The sequence below is a fragment of the Panthera tigris genome, chromosome B3, assembly GCF_018350195.1.
Source record: "Panthera tigris isolate Pti1 chromosome B3, P.tigris_Pti1_mat1.1, whole genome shotgun sequence".
In the NCBI taxonomy this organism is placed as follows: Eukaryota; Metazoa; Chordata; class Mammalia; order Carnivora; family Felidae; genus Panthera; species Panthera tigris.
The window spans coordinates 103,892,546-103,910,329 of record NC_056665.1 but is presented as its reverse complement, the minus strand read 5'-3'; the positions used below and the strand labels follow the sequence as shown (position 1 = coordinate 103,910,329).

Below are 17,784 nucleotides of genomic sequence, written 5' to 3'. Positions count from 1 at the left end.
TTAAGACCATTTCTTTGTGAAGTTGTCATTATGAAGTGCTTAATATACACCAGATGCTTCACTAATATGGACACTAATCTACACTGCAAAGCATCCTTATTTTATAAATGAGGCAATGAGGTTCAGAGATGGGAAAGATTAGCATCCCAGAATGTAAGGAGAAGAGCTGGCATTTGAACTCAGACCCAAATGACAACAAAAGCTGGTGCTTCTTCCCCTAGGGTGTCTGGTGCTCTGTATGTCCTCTCTAGCTCTAAGGCTATCTTGCTGTGATATATTTCAGATCATAATTCTTTTACAGGCAGAAAAATGTATGTATACACTTTTCTAGCAAAACCCAACAATGCAATTACTAAAACTGAAACAGTTTATCTGGTGTTTGGAGGGAATGAGATATTCTGCTTAATTTTCCAGAAAACTGAAATTTAATTTTTATAGAATTAAGCTTAGAAATCATCCTTTCTCTCACCTATAAAACCTTTCTAGAATGTAATCCATATTTCTGGAGTTAATTGATAATGTGGCATCATCGGTATAAATGCCAATTATTATATTGTAGAAAGGGCTGTTAACACCTTCTCTGAAGGCATAGTGGTGGGGTGCCTGAGTCACAATGATATTCAGATGAACTATGAAAGGTATCTGTCTTATGAGGGAGCACCAGTCTCCTTTTGCTGTGGTTCTCATATTTGCTGCTCAAAGCTGCCAAATTTGTAATATCCTGATACCTTTTCTATGTTTTTTTTTTTCTTCTAGCTCCCATCCCTGCAATTTTCTCCCACTTCCTAAGTTTCTCCTTTTGATTGCCAAACTAACTGATCCACATACATAGAATGTAAATTTTCAAGTCTTCAAAGCAAGTTTTTTCCTATTGCATCTCAAACTCTAATAGTAAAGGGCTTTTGCTTGTTTGTTTGGTATAATTCTGGATGCTGAAAGTTATGCCAAGATTGATTTCCACATAACTAGATATTATAAAAATAAATCTATTCAGTAAACACAAATATGTATTATGTTTATACATATAACTGAGTAGGGGATGAAAGATTATAACTGAGTAGGGGATGAAAATAAATTACAAAAGTCAGAATCCCTACGTTTGCAAGACCTACAATGTAGTGACATCCCACATTTTTTCTGAAAACTATCTGGAAATAAGAATTTTTATAATAATCTCTGAAATAAAGCTTGTGGGCATAGCTGAAGTCAAGATGGAAGAAACAAATATCACTAGTGTACTTCAGACTTCATTACCATTTCCTCTAATTATCTTTATATATAGATTTCAATCTCTATTTTTTGATTTCTTTACCATTCTATTTAGATTTTCCTTACTTTTCTGATCACCCCTTCAATTCTTCTCACTGGTTCTTCTAAATCATTCTCTTATTTTCTCTTTTTCTGATCTTATTCATTTCCACTGCCTCAACTATTTTTTCCGCACAGATAACACCTAAGCCATTATATACTGTTGAGCTCTCTCTTAAGACTCAAGCTTCAGGTTTTTAGCTGCCTACTGGACACTTACACTGAGATATGTTGCTATTACCAGCAACATACATGATATGAAACCCACTTCCTCCCAACTTGCTCCATATTAGTACTTTCTTCTAAATATATTCATCCTTCATCAAATATTTATGTGGTAGAGAATGAACTAGATGTTGGTGATAAAACAATGAATGTATGACACTCACATGGTCTCTGCCCTCTTGGAGTTTCAAGTGTGATTTAAGCCACATTTTTCTTTTTTTAATCTTGGGCTTAAAACCATTTCTTGTTTCTATATTTAATTAGTGATGAATACTTTACCTTTATCACAGCATGTCCAGCAGTCTCTCTTTCTGTGACCTTCAGCATCATTAACTTACTACCTTTCATCAGGAATACTAATATAGCTAAAAAATAGTTCCTCTCTCTCAAGTTTCATTATTTTTTTTCTACCTACCTTCTCACATCCATTCCAGATTGATCTTCGTAAAGTACTGTTTTCTGAGAGACCAACCACTCCCATATTCAAAAAAAGTATAACATTTTCTAACAAAAGAATAAAAGTTAGAATGCAAACCCTCCAAAGCTATAATCTAGACCTAAATCACTTATCCAGCCTTATGTGTTACTACTGTTTCTAGCACGGCCCCTAAGCATGCTTTGTTACCATTCATTCCTTTGATTAAGTCATTTATTTACCTATATAAATGTTCATCAATCTTCAAAGCTTCATTTTCATGTTTATCTGGGCCTCAGAGTTTTGCTTAAACTCCATCTCTACTGCAAAACTTTCCTTGACCACTTTGGTCAGAAGTGCTCACTGTTTCCTTCAAATACCAAAAGCAGTTAGCATTGATCAATTATTGACATGTATTGGTGGAAAATCCCAGAGGTCAAGGGCTACATCTTATATTTTTTGTATACAAATGTTGAATGTGATAACTAAGAGCTGGATAGATAGAACTTGGTTTATTTGATGTGTTAAAGTTATAGTTAAGTGTTTCACCTTAAAATTTGTTACATATTAAGTGAAACAGAAAGTGACTAATACTAAATAGAAATTGCACGAAAAAATCTTAAAAAGGACTTAGCACAGACAAGAAGTTTCTCCAACAAAAAATGGCTAGAAAACGTTAAAAATCAATTAGATGTATTTAAAATTTAAAAAGAAACGCAAGTTTTCTAATGTGGTGAGCCATATAAATGTATTTACCTTTAAATATGCTGTACCTCCAATGCAAATCTCATCAAATGACTGCTTCTCATGACTCTTGGCTCCAAAAGTTACAGTTCCAGAAAGATTAATTTCCATTGATTTGGGGAACTTCTGTCCTAAGAACACAAATGCACCAACTGACTATTTTATTTTATTATTTATTTATTTTTATTTAGAAAATTGGTTTAATGTTTATTTATTTTTGAAGGAGAGAGAGACAGAGTGTGAGCAGTGGAGGGGCTAAGAGCGAGGGAGACATAGAATTTGAAGCAGGCTCCATCCAGGCTCTGAACTGTCAGCACAGAGCTTGATGTGGGGCTCGAACTCACAAAGTGTGAGATCATGACCTGGTCAGATACTTAACTAATCACTGAGCCACCCAGGTGCCCCTACCAATCAACCATTTTAACTATTTAACAATTTTAACTATTTTATTCTACAACAAATGAATGAAAAAAAGTTAATAAATAGAAGCTTACCAATAATCCAGACCAATGAGCTTTTCTCTCGAAACACTTCAAGCTGGCCAAAACTCACTTTGTATTCCACATGTGTGATTGGACCCCTTTAAAAAAGAAAAGGACACAACGGAAAGAACAAGTGATCATAAATAGAAAAGTTTTAAGAGATCTAAGTCAAATCTTGCTAGTGTTATTTATTATAAGTATAACATACAAAGCAGATCTGTATTCAAGTTTGCAGAATAAAGTAGAACAAATAACGAATATTATACCTCAAAAAACACCAGAAACACAATAAACATTTTTGGTGATGATGTGCATTTCATTAATTCTAAAAACAACTATAAAATCATATAGCATGTATTAATACAGTTATATAGATTGACATAGCATTAAAACTATGATTTTGGCATCCCGTGAAAAGAACTATACTGTAGAACAAATAAAAACAGAACTGATGACAATGTAATCTTATGATATGATTGGCTTAATTCACCAGGTAGCTGATAGTTGGGTTGACTTGTACGTACAGCACAGAGAAATTGCTAGAAATAAAGCCAGGAGTGAAATAATCCCGAAAGAAGCTACACTGCTTTTAAATTTATATTTACTAGCAAGTTTAGAGATTAAACTAGGTTAATCTCTTAAACATGGTCTTAAACAAGTCTCTTAAAGAGATTATTTGTATGACTAAGTTTTGATTCAGAATCAGGATTCATTTGAATAAAATAAAATTTTTAGATCTTAAAAATAAGGTAAAAAACAAAGACAAATAATTTATTGTAGGGCAGTGGGAATGTACTAAGAAAGGCAGAAATCATGGCATCACGTTTTATTCCTACCTATTATAAAAAGGTATATGAGCTTCACAGAACTCAAAATTATTTTTCACACTTTCATGAAGTTTTAAATTAACTGTTATTTTTACTTGTATTTCTTCCTCTTTCATTTGATAAAAACCCAAAATCGGTGGAACAGGGACCTGGAAACAAACATAAACAAATTTTTGTATAATTCCTAGGTTAATGGATCTAAAATACCAATGATGATTGAGAAAAAGGCCTTGCAGTAGTTATTATATACAGATTACTCCAAACTGTTTTGATAATAGATGATGGAGCTCTATTTGTTCTAAAGGTAGGAATTTTTCTATTTCCAGTGATGAGAAAGGTGCCTTACAAGGTATGCAATACATCGTTTTTCCTCTTACTCATCCAGCTTCCCCTCCTCCAGGTTCTCTATGACCTGCAACATAAGACATGCACTAGACATATTGCTCACTGATGCCTCCTCACAGCTCCTGCTGTCCTATGACAGCAGGACTTACCCACCCTTTGGCTCAGCAGTAGCTTACTCAGTTGATTACCAATAACCAATTGGAGGAGAAACTATCTGTAGGCTGGAGAGAGCCAGTCATTCTTCTAGTATATCTAAAGTAATAAATAGACTCTATTTATGTAGTATAACTTAGAGCTATAGGTCATGTGGAAGCAGAGAAATCAAGTTGGAAGAGGAAACTGAGAAGCAGAGATGAGACAGACAGTGTACACCTTGGTACAGAGTGACTTTAATTTTCATTTTCTGGTTCTATTCCTAGTACAGGCTAGGTATGCTTTTTATCCTTGAATGACAAGATTGCTTCTTGCATTATCAAAATAAATTCCTTTTATGTAAGCTAGCTTGAGTAGGGTTTTTTTTTTTTTTTTGGTTGCCTCTACCTTCTTTTTTTAAATTTATTTTATTTTATTTTTTATTTTTTTAAATTTATATCCAAATTAGTTAGCATATAGTGCAACAATGATTTCAGGAGTAGATTCCTTACTGCCCCTTACCCGTTTAGCCCATCCCCCCTCCTACACCTCCTCCAGTAGCCCTCAGTTTGTTCCCCATATTTATGAGTCTCTTCTGTTTTGTGCCCCTCCCTGTTTTTATATTGTTTCCCTTCCCTTATGTTCGTCTGTTTTGTCTCTGAAAGTCCTCATATGAGTGAAGTCATATGATTTTTGTCTTTCTCTGACTAATTTCACTTAGCGTAATACCTTCCAGTTCCATCCATGTAGTTGCAAATGGCAAGATTTCATTCTTTTTGATTGCCAAGTAATACTCCATTGTCTATATATACCACATCTTCTTTATCTATTCATCCATCGATGGACATTTGGGCTCTTTCCATACTTTGGCTATTGTTGATAGTGCTGCTATAAACATTGGGGTGTATGTGTCCCTTCGAAACAGCACACCTGTTTCCTGTGGAGAAATGCCTAGTAGTGCAATTGCTTGTTGTAGGTAGGGTAGTTGTAGGGTAGTTCTATTTTTAGTTTTTTGAGGAACCTCCATACTGTTTTCCAGAGTGGCTGCACCAGCTTGCATTCCCAGAGTAGGTTTTTTTAATCTACTGATTCACAATTAGGACAAGAGACAAATGGTATAGTAAAAAGAAGGTTAGGTTTTAGAGTGTGGAAAGTGTGGGTTCAAATCTAAGCTCTGTTATTTACCAGTTATATGACCCTGGGCATGTCATTTAACTTCTCTGAGACTCTCTTCATCTGTAAAATGGGGCTAGTAATACCTACGTTAAAGGTTTTAAAAGTACTGGAGAAAACACATGTAACATGCCTAGGACAGTGTCTGACACAGCAGTTATTCAATAAGCAACCTTTAAAAATAGTATTATGTATTTGTAACAACAGTTGCCTGAGATTACAGGTATTTTATGTTCATGATTCAAACCATGACGACATCATAGTAGGATCTACCTTATGTTCATGGAATCCTTATTAGGAAGCATTAAAAAAAAAATAACTCCCATGACTTTGAAAACAATTCAGTGCTGTAACAGACACCAGAGAAAAGAGGCATCCTATTCAAAGAACTGAATCTTCATCTTCATTCATCAATTATTATCTGGTAAATAAATAACCAAAAGTTCTCATGTGGGCCAAAAGTATGAATGATTTGTTTACAATGATTCATAAACATGAAGATTGACAAAGTCTCAACTTTGCCAAGATTGCTTACCTGGGAAGTATAGTAGCATAAGTTAAATGACTCTAAGGGAGGTGTGAGTGGAAATTTGTAAGGTCCGCTAAATGCAGAATCATCCATTGCATCAATGCTACTAGAAGTCAGAATGGCAGAGTCAAGAGAAGTCACACAAGGATGAACTAGAATATCCTGAAGTGGAGACCCATTGGTGGGGAGACTCAAGCTGATGGTAACATTTGGCATGATTCCTTCTAAGTCACACTGCAATGAAAACAGAAACAGATATTACCAAGATCTTAGAAGCATACGTCTTCTGGGTGAGGCTTTTCTGAGTTTATCTAAGTCATTTCTCACAGCTTAACTCACTTTTCAAGGTATTGCTCTTGCTTTCTGTGTTCTGGTTAGTCGTTCTATCATACTCAGATTCCAAGCCAGAGACTAGGAGAGACTTCCTAAAGGCCTGTAAACCCTTGAAAAGCTATTTTAAGTCCCTAGATTTGCTTTCCTCTAATCAATCCACCCTCCAGAGCTATCTTAACAAAACAGAACTTTAAATATATTGTATCCATGCTCAAGGTGTTTCAATAGTTCCCCCTCAGTTTTGCATTACTTTTAAGTCTTTCATTGTTTGGCTCCCAATCTACCTCTTTCATCATTTTCTACCCTGAAGCTGTGAAGCCAGTGTTTTGGGAAGGTTATGGAAGCCAGATATGACAGCTTCACAGAACCTCTCCCTGAGCTCCTGCTTTAAGGCTGTGCTGGCCAAATGTAGCACTTTGCAGTCCTTTCCATGAATTTCTTCAAGGCTGTCAACATGGTGGCATCTCAGAATTCTCTGCAAATTCTGACTTCTCCAGACCACAGTCATTAGTGACTATTTCTAGAAGGCTGCAGCCAGAAGATCAGAAACTTTTATTCTCTCAATTCCTCTTCCATCTGGTATGAGCTTCACAGATTTCAAAATCATTTTTCACACTTTCATGATGTTTTAAATTAACTATTATTTTCAGTAAGCCCTAAATCCTATATTAAATACCTTTACTCCCCTAAAACTTGTAATTTTTTTTTTTTTTTTTTTGAGAGAGAGAGCATGTGAGTACATGTGAGGGAGTGCAAGCAGGGGAGGTACAGGAGAGGGAGAGAATCTTAAGCAAGCTCCACGCTCAACGTGGAGCATGATGTAGGGCTTGATCTCAGGACTGTGAGATCACGACCTAAGCTGAAATCAAGAGTTGGACGCTTAATTGAATGAGCCACCTAGGTACCCCTTATGGCTCTTTTTCTGACCCAACCAGAATGATACACCTTACCTATATGTTCATGGTAATCGGGTTTTTCCTTTCTATCTCAACTCTAACTTGACATTTCCCTCTATTAAAGCCCCCAATTAAAACTAGTCAATTGGGCCATAAAGGCTTATTGATATGTTTTGTTTGGTTAGATATGAACAAGTATTTTAAGAGTCAGTAGAACCCAGCAGGTATAATGCTCAGCTTCAAATGCAAGCAGCTAGTTCTATCATATACAGTCTGCATCATGCAATAACTGCCCACCCCCATAGGTATTTGTGCCCTGTTTGTTTCCCTCTTGAAGCTTTAAGTTCTTTGAAAGCAAAAATTGTTATATCTTTCTTTGTATTTCTAGTGCCTAGCACATTGCTATGTATAAGAGACACTCAAAAAATGCTTACTGATTAGGTATCTTTTTCTAGTTGTGGACCCCACCTTTGTTTTCCATTCTAATATGACATGCTTCACTTTTTTATGCTTTTATCTACTGCTTGACATATGTGTGAATTCAAGAATACATCTACTATACAACGTAAGCACTTAGACAGCAGGCAGGCATTATGAACAGTACCACATATAATTAGTACCTCATTAAGGTCTTTTGGTAACAGTTACAATAATGTCTATCACATTTGGGAAAAAAAATGCCTAATAACCTTACCATAAAACTTAAAAATATTTTAGTGTTTTGACTTTTAAACCATCTGCTACTTCACTCTCTATATGTGAACTAGCAAGAACCAAAAAAAAAAAGGTTTTTTTGATATTTATGGAGATAATAAAATGAGCAAATATTAATAGCAAATACTATTACAATGTTTAAATATTCAGTTTGTGCTTATTAAATTAGTCTAATATCCTAACAATCTAATATTCTTTTTTTTTAATTTTTTTAAATGTTTATTTTTGAGAGAGAGAGACAGAGCACAAGCAGGGGAGGGGCAGAGAGAGATGGAGACAGAATCTGAAGCAGACTCCAGGCTCTGAGCTGTCCGCACAGAGTCCGTTGCAGGGTTTGAACTCACAGGTAGTGAGATCATGACCTGAGTTGAAGTCTGATGCTTAACTGAGCCACCCAGGCACCCCCTAACAGTCTAATATTCTTAAAGGGATCGGAAAATTGCAACCACTACGAAAACCACCAATGGATTATCTGCCATCTAGTCATTTAAAATATCAGATCATCAGTCTTTTACTATTAAATGAGGAAATTCTAGATGAAACCTGAATACTATCTTTTAAACAAACCTGGCATATATAAATTTGAAATTTTAACCAGGAATTATAAAACACAGAAGGGACCTAGAACTTACCTGATTTTTTTTTTTTTTTTTTTGAGACAGCGTACAAGCAAGCACAAGCAGCGGAGGGGCAGAAGGAGAGGGAGAGAGAGAACCTTAACCAGACTCCACGCCCAGTCGTACCCAATATGGGGCTTGATATCATAACTGTGAGATCATGACCTGAGCCAGAATCAACAGTTGAGACACTTAACTGGACTGAGCCACCCAGGGATCCCAAAGTGATAATAGTATTATTTCTATTGTCATTTCCTATTTTCTAACCTTAAACCAGAGAACCCTACATTAACCTACCAACTTGTTTAAATAATACAAGAGCCCTTCAAAATGGTTTTAGATATTAAGTCAGAGATTTGTCAATTTCATCCTTTTTAGAGAAAATGGAAAATAGGTATGATGGTTTTAAAATATTTTCACAAATTCTTTGACATTACTCTTCAAAAGATGGAGCTTAATTCTAGTTGCCTTGAATGTGGACTGGACTTAGTGACCTTTTCCTAATGAACAAAGTGGTGGAAGTAATGTCATCTGACCTCAGCTTAGGTAATAAAAAGGATAGCTTCTACCTGCACCTTCTTTCTCTTTCTCTGTCTCCCTCATCTGATCTCTCATTTGATCTATAGGAAGCTAGTTACCAAGTTGTGAGGAGATTTTTAAATAGCCTACTGAAAAGTCCACATGGAAAGGAACAGAACCCTCCCACCAACAATTTGCTAGCCATGTGAGTTAGCCACCTTGCAAGTAGATTTTCCAGCCCCAATCAAACCTTCAGGTGACTATAGCTCTAGCTGCAATCTTGACTGTGATCTCATGATGGACTTCATGCTAGAAGTTCCCATCTAAGCTGTTCCTGAAGTCTTAACCCATAGAACACTATGAGGATAATAAATGTTTATTTGGGGGATAATGAGGCAAATCAATATGCAGCAATATATAACTAATACAATTCATAAGGAATGCAAAAAGGTAATATTACAAAATTTCACACAAATCTAACATTTAATGACTGCTGTTTATGAGACAAATCAAGAATGTCATATAACAATGTAAAATAAAGTCAGAAAATTTTACTTTTCTCCGTATGTGTTAAATGGTATGATAAAACAAGTATGAGAGAAAATCTTACCTTGCAAGTGACAGTTCCAACGACCTGCCATGTATCTGCTATATCCTGTTTATCGTATTGCATGGATTTTACCTTTTCGGTGATAGAAATAGAAACTTGTGGTTTTCCTTTGTATGTTCCAACTTTCCAGGCTGGCTGTTTTTGTGAATGAGTCACAGAAGCAAAATTAATACTATCCAATGAATTCTGTAAATTGGCATCCAACAAAGTTCCAAATGGACAAGCTTGTAGAAGCAAATCAGGTAATTGGTTCAATTTTGTATTTAGCTCAGTGTCATTTTTTTGACTCAAGGAAAGAAAATCCTGTACTCCAAAAAGAAGTTCAAAGCCTTGTGAAATTCCACTAATGCTAATTAACGGTGGATGAGGGGATAAAGTTTGTTCAACTAGTGGAACACAAGCATATATCATGTTATTCTTCAGAAAAGCAACAACTGGCCAGAGTTCTCCACCTCCTATGAGGAGCCCATAGACGGATGTTTTATTGATGTGTGAACAGCTATCACGACTCTCTATGAAGTCCTCATCATCATCCAATAATCTAAGTTCAAAGAGTAGTGCTTTAAGAAAGGGACCATCTTCAGGAATAGGCACATAACTTGCTCCATTGAAGACTTTGGCTCGTTTTTCAACAGTTGGATACCGTCTTTATTGTGGAAACAAAAATATTATGAATGGTTCTTCCAAGGAAAATAAAAATAGAAAAAAAACCCTAAAACACAAGGCTAACCATAATAACAAAACACGATAACAAATACATACACATATCCACAAAAACCATAACCAAAAAAATATATTCCATGTTAAATTTCTACTGTAACAACTAACTTTTGTATAACAGTTATGTAACTGTTCGCATATTATCTCAAATTATAAAGTCATTTATTACTGAACATACTTCAATTTAATTTTTTAAATAGGCATAGCACACAGTTCTAATTCAAAATTCTAGTCTCTTTGGCCACTCAGATTCCTACTTGGTCAGCCAGGTACACATACTTGGATACATTTTAGGCATCTATAAGGACTTTTTTTCTGATTCCATCTTAGCAGGTTCAATTTAACCCTCCACAACTTTGGATTCACTAGTTGAGATGATACAAATGTAAAAGGAATGTTCTATTCTACTCAACTAATAGTGAATAGCAAAATACCCTGAGTCTTCTTGCCAACTCCTTAAAATATAAGAACATTTTAGTAATAAAACTGCTTATCTCTATGGCCCTGAAAGATATTATGAGATAATAAAAATAATAAAAACTGAATAATCTTTTATGGTTTGCATGTCCTAGACTTAATAGTAAGTTACTAATTTATCCTTTTGGCGGGAAAAAGACTAGAAGATGCTTTTGTTCATTTGCAGAATGATATGTTACAGTTTAAAAGAAAATGTACTTTTCCTACTCTTTTTCCCTCCACTCTAATGTCCAGAATAAAGTCATTTATTGGCTATTAACTTCTGTGTAAATCACCCACTTTCCTAAATCTATTTTCTTATTTGTAAAATAAAGGGGCAGCTAAAGAATATATAAGCAATTCTCACCAAGGATCAAGAACAAACTTAGCCAAAATAATTTTTTTGCACTAATACCACTAATAAGTTTTTGATGTTTACTAATAATTTTTAAGAAGAAAAATAAGAATGTATTCAAAGTTATTTATATATTAATGAACCTCACTCACTTATATTCTGATGCACTTTTTTGATTGAGAAAGGAAAATAATTAGCTCTCCAGTAATGGCTTAGAAAGAATGCCCTTTCTTTCTCTGAGTCTCTGGATAAGAAAGGTTGAGAATTTTGAACTAAACTCTAGCCCAGTGTCTTATCCTCTGGTTATCTAGAGGATAATTAAAGTCCTTCTTAAGTGTAAGAATCTCAATATTGAATGTACAGATAAGAAGTTAATCTGGGAGTGTATATAATGCCTTGATATGTGCTCAATAAATATTTTTGTTGGATAACTCAACCTATCATTTCAGATTTATTCTATACCTTTTCTAAAATAGAACTCAGACCTTGGCCCTATAATCATAGAGTACAATAACAACCTAAGCCATACTTAAGCTGATACTATTACTGTGTTTCTGGACAGTAAACTTCTAAATCAGAATTTAGACCAAGTTTTGTTTTGGGAAAAAGTAACCACATGCAGGAAAGGTCATCTGCTTTTAAAAATCTTAAACGATAGCCATTATCCTTTGGCATATATATGGGTAATATGCCGGAGCATTTATGTTTAGCCCTTACATCAGTTCCAAGGAATCAGAAAACTGAAAACAATAAAACTTACTGCCTCCACAGAGATGTTGAAAAGCCCACCCAAACATATCTGAATTTTTCTTCTGAAATTCCTAAGTACAATTGAGAAAAATCTTCTGAAAACAACCATGACTTCTTTAAGGAACTTATTTTTATAAGCATTAAAAAAAATCTCATCTCTGTGAGATATTAAGATAAGCTACAAAGCCACAGATATAAATACAGTATGGTACCGGTGCAAGAATAGGCAAATAAAGTAATAGAACTGAAACAGACCAATATTTATATGGGAGACATATCAACTATCAATAATCCCAGAAATCAATGAAAAATATATATACTGAAAAAATATACTAAACATATGCAGGAAAACTGGCCCACACAATAGAGAAAAATATAAGGGGATTCCTCTATTAACACCACACCTGAAGATGGATTAAAGATCTAAACATGACAAGCAAAATGATAAAGTTAAGAGAAGATAATTTAAGAATATAGCTTGTGAAATAAGGGTAGAGAAAAACTTCTACAAAATCCCCAAAGTACTACTGTGATAGTAATAAAATTAGTGGTTTCTATTTAACCAAGGGATAAAGTTGAAAACGACAAATGAGAGAAAATACCTATCGTAGCTAGAAATGACATAGGCCTAATGTCAAGAATACACAATGAACTCGTGCAAATTAACAGGAAAACAAACAGCAACTCTCAAAGATAAAATGGACAAAGGATATGTACAAGCAATCCACAGAAGAGGAAATCCAAAGGGCTAACAATCATTGCTACACAATGAAATGCAAATGAAAATAAGATATCCTTTACACCAATATTGGCAAAAACTGGAATAAATGTTGGGATGGAATGGAGATATAGGAACCTTTGCTCACTGCTGATGAGAAGAGTGTTGACTGTTAAAGTATTCCGAGGAGCTAATTAGTTGGCAATATTTAGTCAAAATCAGCAAAGATATGTCCTATGGACCTTTTGAGGCTATCTACTGCATCACTATTCTGGATGGCTGAGTTGGAAGCAACCCAGGATATCATCATTAAGGGAAGGATATAGGTAAAATATGGAGGATGTAGACCACAGGGTACAACAGAGCAATGGGCTTAATCTGCACTGTCCAAAACAGGAGCCACTAGCCACGTGTGACTATTTAAACTTAAATTAAAATTAAACGAGACTGAGTTCCTCAGTTACAATAGCCACATTTCAAAAGCACAATAGCTACATGTGGCTAGTGACTACAATATTAAAAAGCACAGATTTAGAACACTTCCCATGTCCATTACTGCAGAAAATTCTATTGGGAAGAGCTGCTCTGCATGAACATAAAGTAACATGGACGTTTCTTTAAAATAGTGCTGAGAAGTCTGGCAAATGCAGAAAAAGGAAATGAAGTCTATAGCACACTTAATTGTGTAATTTGAAAAATGCATAGACAAACACAGAAATAAAAGGGTAGCAACAAACATATGAGAGTTACCTGTGAGGAGGAGGAGAGTGGCAGAAATAAGGATACTCAAGGTAATATGTAAGTTCTTGGATAAACCAGTGAGGCTGATTAACCGTACCAATGAATACTATTAAAACTCCTTGCTTGAGGTGCAGCAACAACAAAGTAAGCCAGATATATTAGGGGGAAATGGTAAACTCTAACTCTGATGCCCTCAGGAACAAAACAAATGTTTAGGTTGCCAGGAGGGAATTTTTCATATCCACGTTGCCAACCACTTTCATTTAAAATCACACTCATCTTCATCTGCAATTCAGGGCTATGCTACCTCCCTACAGAGCTTTCCCCAGGGAAGAGTAACAATGTTGGCAAGAAAGAAACGTCCATAGCCACTGAGAATAAAAGGTCATAGGTCACAGAATTGCCACCTATATCTTACAATGAGTTATTGTATAATTCTCATCACAGAGCTCTTTTGATAAAGTGTGGCAAATGCTAAAAGTGGGGCCAGATCAGCTCACACCATCTAAGAAAAAGTGAATACGGTTCAATTTTTTGTACTTTGTCAATTTTCTTCAACAATCCATCTGAAAATTCCTAAAAATTTCTAAAATAACAGTCTTTTAATGATCAGCAAAGATTTTCCGGAAGAATGAGTTAAAATGTCCTTGAATGATCTTTATCAACAAAAGAAGAATGTGAAACCTGTTTAGTGCTCAGTAAGTTTCCTTTCTTTCCTTTGGTCATCTCCATCTCAATCCTAAGCAGGTGGAATTATTTTAAGAGAAAGTAATAACAATATTGCAGAACACATAATGCTTAATGTGTGCCAAGCATCAACTCATTTAATTCTCACAACACTATTTAGTAGTATTAAGATCTTCATTTAACAGATGAAACGGAAGTTAAGTAAATTAATTGCCCAAGGTGGCGGACCAAAGACACATCCCCAAACTACAATACATCATCCATTCCTCCGATCCAACACCTCTGAGAATTCAGACCTGCATTTACCTGGAGAATCTGACGGTGCCACAAAATGGAGTTCCCGGCTCGCGGCTTATGAGCCACACTGCCCGCTGGGCCATTAAGCCACTAAAGCATCAGCTGATCCCTAAGGTCTCTACGGAAAAAGGACTGGCCTTCTCAGATGGACTTCTACCAGAAGACCCGGGGCTCACTCAACCTGAGCCACCTTCTGCCTCACCACAAACAGGTCGGGCTCTGCAGAGACGCTGGCTCCTTCTGGTCAAGTGACTAAAACCTCTGAGTCCGTCCTGTCAACACACGCCACAAAAGTTCTGTGACTCCTCACCTAGAATCTCGAGAAACATTCCTCCCCACCAACCCACTGCTTTCTTCCTCTACCGTCCACTTCCGGGACGGTGGCCCGCAAGGATCACAGTTCCTCACTCGCCCAGGCGACGAGCCTCTCTGCGGTTCGCCGGCTGCCGGCTTCCCTCGCCGGCCCCTCCCGACAGCCAACCGGGCGCGCGCAGCTCCACTTCCGGCGTATGAGGCGGTGACAATGGGAGCGGCGCGGGCGGCGCCGGGAGGCAGCTGACAGGCGTCTGCGCCTTCGCTTCATGGCCGCCCTCCCGCCCCGCCTGGGCTCTGTGGGGAGTGGGGGAGCCCGCGGCGGCCGGGAGCCAGAGCTGGCGAGCCGAGCAGGGGGCTGTGCGCGGCGCCGCTGAGGCGCAGCATGTGAAGAGGAGACGGCTTCCAGTGCGAGGCGAGCCTCTCAGCCGGCCGGGATGGCTACGACGGCCGAGCTCTTCGAGGTGAGTCCCGGCGGCTCCCCGGGGAGTGGCAGGCCCGGAGTGCGGGCCGCGAGGTGGGCGGGCGGGCGGAGGCGCGGGCGCGGCCCTGGGAGGAAAGGTGGGAAAGGCGAGGGGTGGGGTGGCGGCTCTGGGGGCCGCGCGGGCGGAGCGTGCAATGGGGGAGGGGTGGCTTGGGGACCTGGGTGGGGAGGTGGGCAGGGAAGGGAGCCCGGAATGGGAAAGGAGGAGGGTTGGTTTTGTCCGCGGAGCTGGAGGGGAGCGTCGGAGGTTTGGGCGTTGGAAGATGTACCGGGGATGAGAAGTGGGAAAGGCTGGCTCAGGGCGCGGAGAGAGCAGCCGGGAGCCCCGGGTTGGGCGAGTCTCCCGTCTTGTTGCTTGGATCCTCAGATAATATTCTAAGGGGGCCACCTGAGACTGGGACGACTGGGGGCTTCTCGCTGTTGAGTCATTAAAATTATTCCATTAGTGAACGTTACGAGTGGCACTCAGGTGCCTGCCAGTTTCCCCTTACCTTACATTCGAAGAGGCTGAAATGCTTTTTAGGACAATAAAGGCCCACTTAGCCCTTCAGACTGAAGGGGGGCGGGGGGAGCGAAAGTAAACATCAATGTTCGGGTCTCCAGGAATTTCAATGTGTTATAAAACCAGCTAACTGCTAGCTAGAGAATCCTTAGTGCCTGAGACAATGAGCATTCTATTGTGTTTCTTTCCTTGAGCGTTTTCGCTCTCTGAAACTTAAAATTTAATTTAGTGAAATCCAGTGTAAGAAGCTGTGGTGTTTGAGATGACTAGAATAGGAAATTGTAACTGGATCACCAAACAATGAAACGTTATAAAGGCTCTCCTTTTGTGAAAGAAGTGAAAACAGATGTAACGAAAAAGGAAGGAAAGGCCCTTTTTGTGTGTGCTCGTCTTTCACAGCAAAAGTGTAATAATTGAGACGACTGTAGTTGACAACAGAGAATTTCTCCTCAAGTGAAGATTGGATTTTCTGCTTCAGAGTCAGCAGTTTTGGCTTGAAATTTGGCCACAGTTTTTGCAACAATTGGGAACTTTTCATATGTTACTGTTACTATATTTTGGATTTCTTTCAGCTCCTGGATAGATCATGCTTTTGTTGAGAGGAATAACATTATTATTGTTATAATAGCTAATAATCAAATAGTAATTTGTGAGTGAAGAGAGAGAATTACAAGAGAGAATTTGGGAATATTAATTGTATGTTCTCAGATATAAGTGTTGGGAGGTAGATTATATTAACTTCTCAAATTTCATAATTGTGCCATCTGTTTATTGATTGATTCAGGAGCAGGAAGACACTCCTTTGCTAAAAGCTTTTATTGTATGTTCCTGGGCAAGATACTAAATAGTTCTGTAGTTTCTTGTTTTATTTTTCACGTCTCATAAAGGTAGAAAACTGTTCATGAAGTTGAGATCTTTAATATACTTCATGAAATACTGTTAACAGAAAACTATTATTCTGTTACATGATTCATAAGGCATTAACCTGTGACTTAATCCTGCTTGACGTTTACAGTTGTGTTTTGGACCGTCTTATATCTATTTTTCTTTAAATGTTTGACCACATGAGTCCACCTAACTTTAAAATATATTTGATTTCTGCCCTCCTTCCCCTCCTGGGGTAGAGGGGAGGAGGTAGAGAAATACATATATATTTGGGGGGGGGGAGTAAATATTTATATTTACTTTCTAGGGTCATGCCATTTAGTAAAGTAGTTAAACCAAATTAGGATTTAACTTAACTGAGTGACTCCTTATGTATAGCTGGTAACATTCACTTAACTGATCAGTGATGCCAGACTAGTCCTGTGGCCACAGGGTTCATAGGACAACCTTACACACGCATAGATCTTAATTCATGTGACTTTCTCTTCTTGCTTCATCAAAATTAAAAGCATATTGTGTTAAAAGTTACAATTAAATGTTAATAGTTATGATTAAGAAATGTATTTATCTTTTCAGCCCTGCAGTGGACTCTACTCTTGAGTAAGCTTTCATCCCTCAGTGAAAAGTTGGTCTCTCTGCTTTTGAGTGAGGAGGAAAACAAAAAACAAACCCCAGTCATCGCTGCCGTTTCCTGTTGCTACTACCATGGGATCTAGATTGTAGGACATGTTAGGGAGGGTCTTTTTCTCTTCCCGTTTTTTAGACATAGCTAGAGAACTGTAGGAAACAGGTCAGGATGTAGTCAGGATATTTTGTTTTTATGCATCCTGGTTTCTGCTTTCATTTTTCCACATTGGAGATGAGGTTAAATCAATACAAAATTATGCTTTCAATCCATGAAATTTCATAAAGTGTTAGCTCTCCTTTTAAAGTCTTATTGTTGATCCTATGAGACTTCCTCTTATCATGTAAACACCCTCATACAACAAAATAAAACTCCAGGATATG

General features: G+C 37.4%; 2 protein-coding genes across 11 annotated transcripts in view; one reads left to right on the top strand and one right to left on the bottom strand.

Moving 5' to 3' along the window:
- Positions 1-15,015, bottom strand: part of AP5M1 (adaptor related protein complex 5 subunit mu 1) — a 56,894-nt gene extending 41,879 nt beyond the window's left edge. For 8 of the 10 annotated variants that reach the window (XR_006218874.1, XR_006218875.1, XR_006218876.1 and 5 more), the window contains exons 1-6: positions 14,603-15,015; positions 9,870-10,515; positions 6,187-6,414; positions 4,011-4,150; positions 3,187-3,272; positions 2,705-2,823 (exon numbers count right to left, since the gene is read on the bottom strand). Coding sequence is in view for 5 of the 10 variants with exons in the window: in XM_007089032.3 (XP_007089094.1) it covers positions 2,705-2,823; positions 3,187-3,272; positions 4,011-4,150; positions 6,187-6,414; positions 9,870-10,515; positions 14,603-14,676 (1,293 nt within the window). In the remaining 5 variants the exon portion in view is untranslated. Of the gene's footprint in view, positions 1-2,190; positions 2,319-2,704; positions 2,824-3,186; positions 3,273-4,010; positions 4,151-6,186; positions 6,415-9,869; positions 10,516-14,602 lie in introns of those variants that run through there. The other 2 variants (XR_006218878.1, XM_042989784.1) reach the window with 2 other exon arrangements.
- Positions 15,016-15,137: 122 nt separating this feature from the next.
- Positions 15,138-17,784, top strand: part of EXOC5 (exocyst complex component 5) — a 57,526-nt gene continuing 54,879 nt past the window's right edge. The window contains exon 1 of the mRNA XM_007089031.3: positions 15,138-15,369. Coding sequence (XP_007089093.1) covers positions 15,343-15,369 — 27 coding nt within the window. The 5' untranslated portion in view covers positions 15,138-15,342. The remainder of the gene's footprint in view (positions 15,370-17,784) is intronic.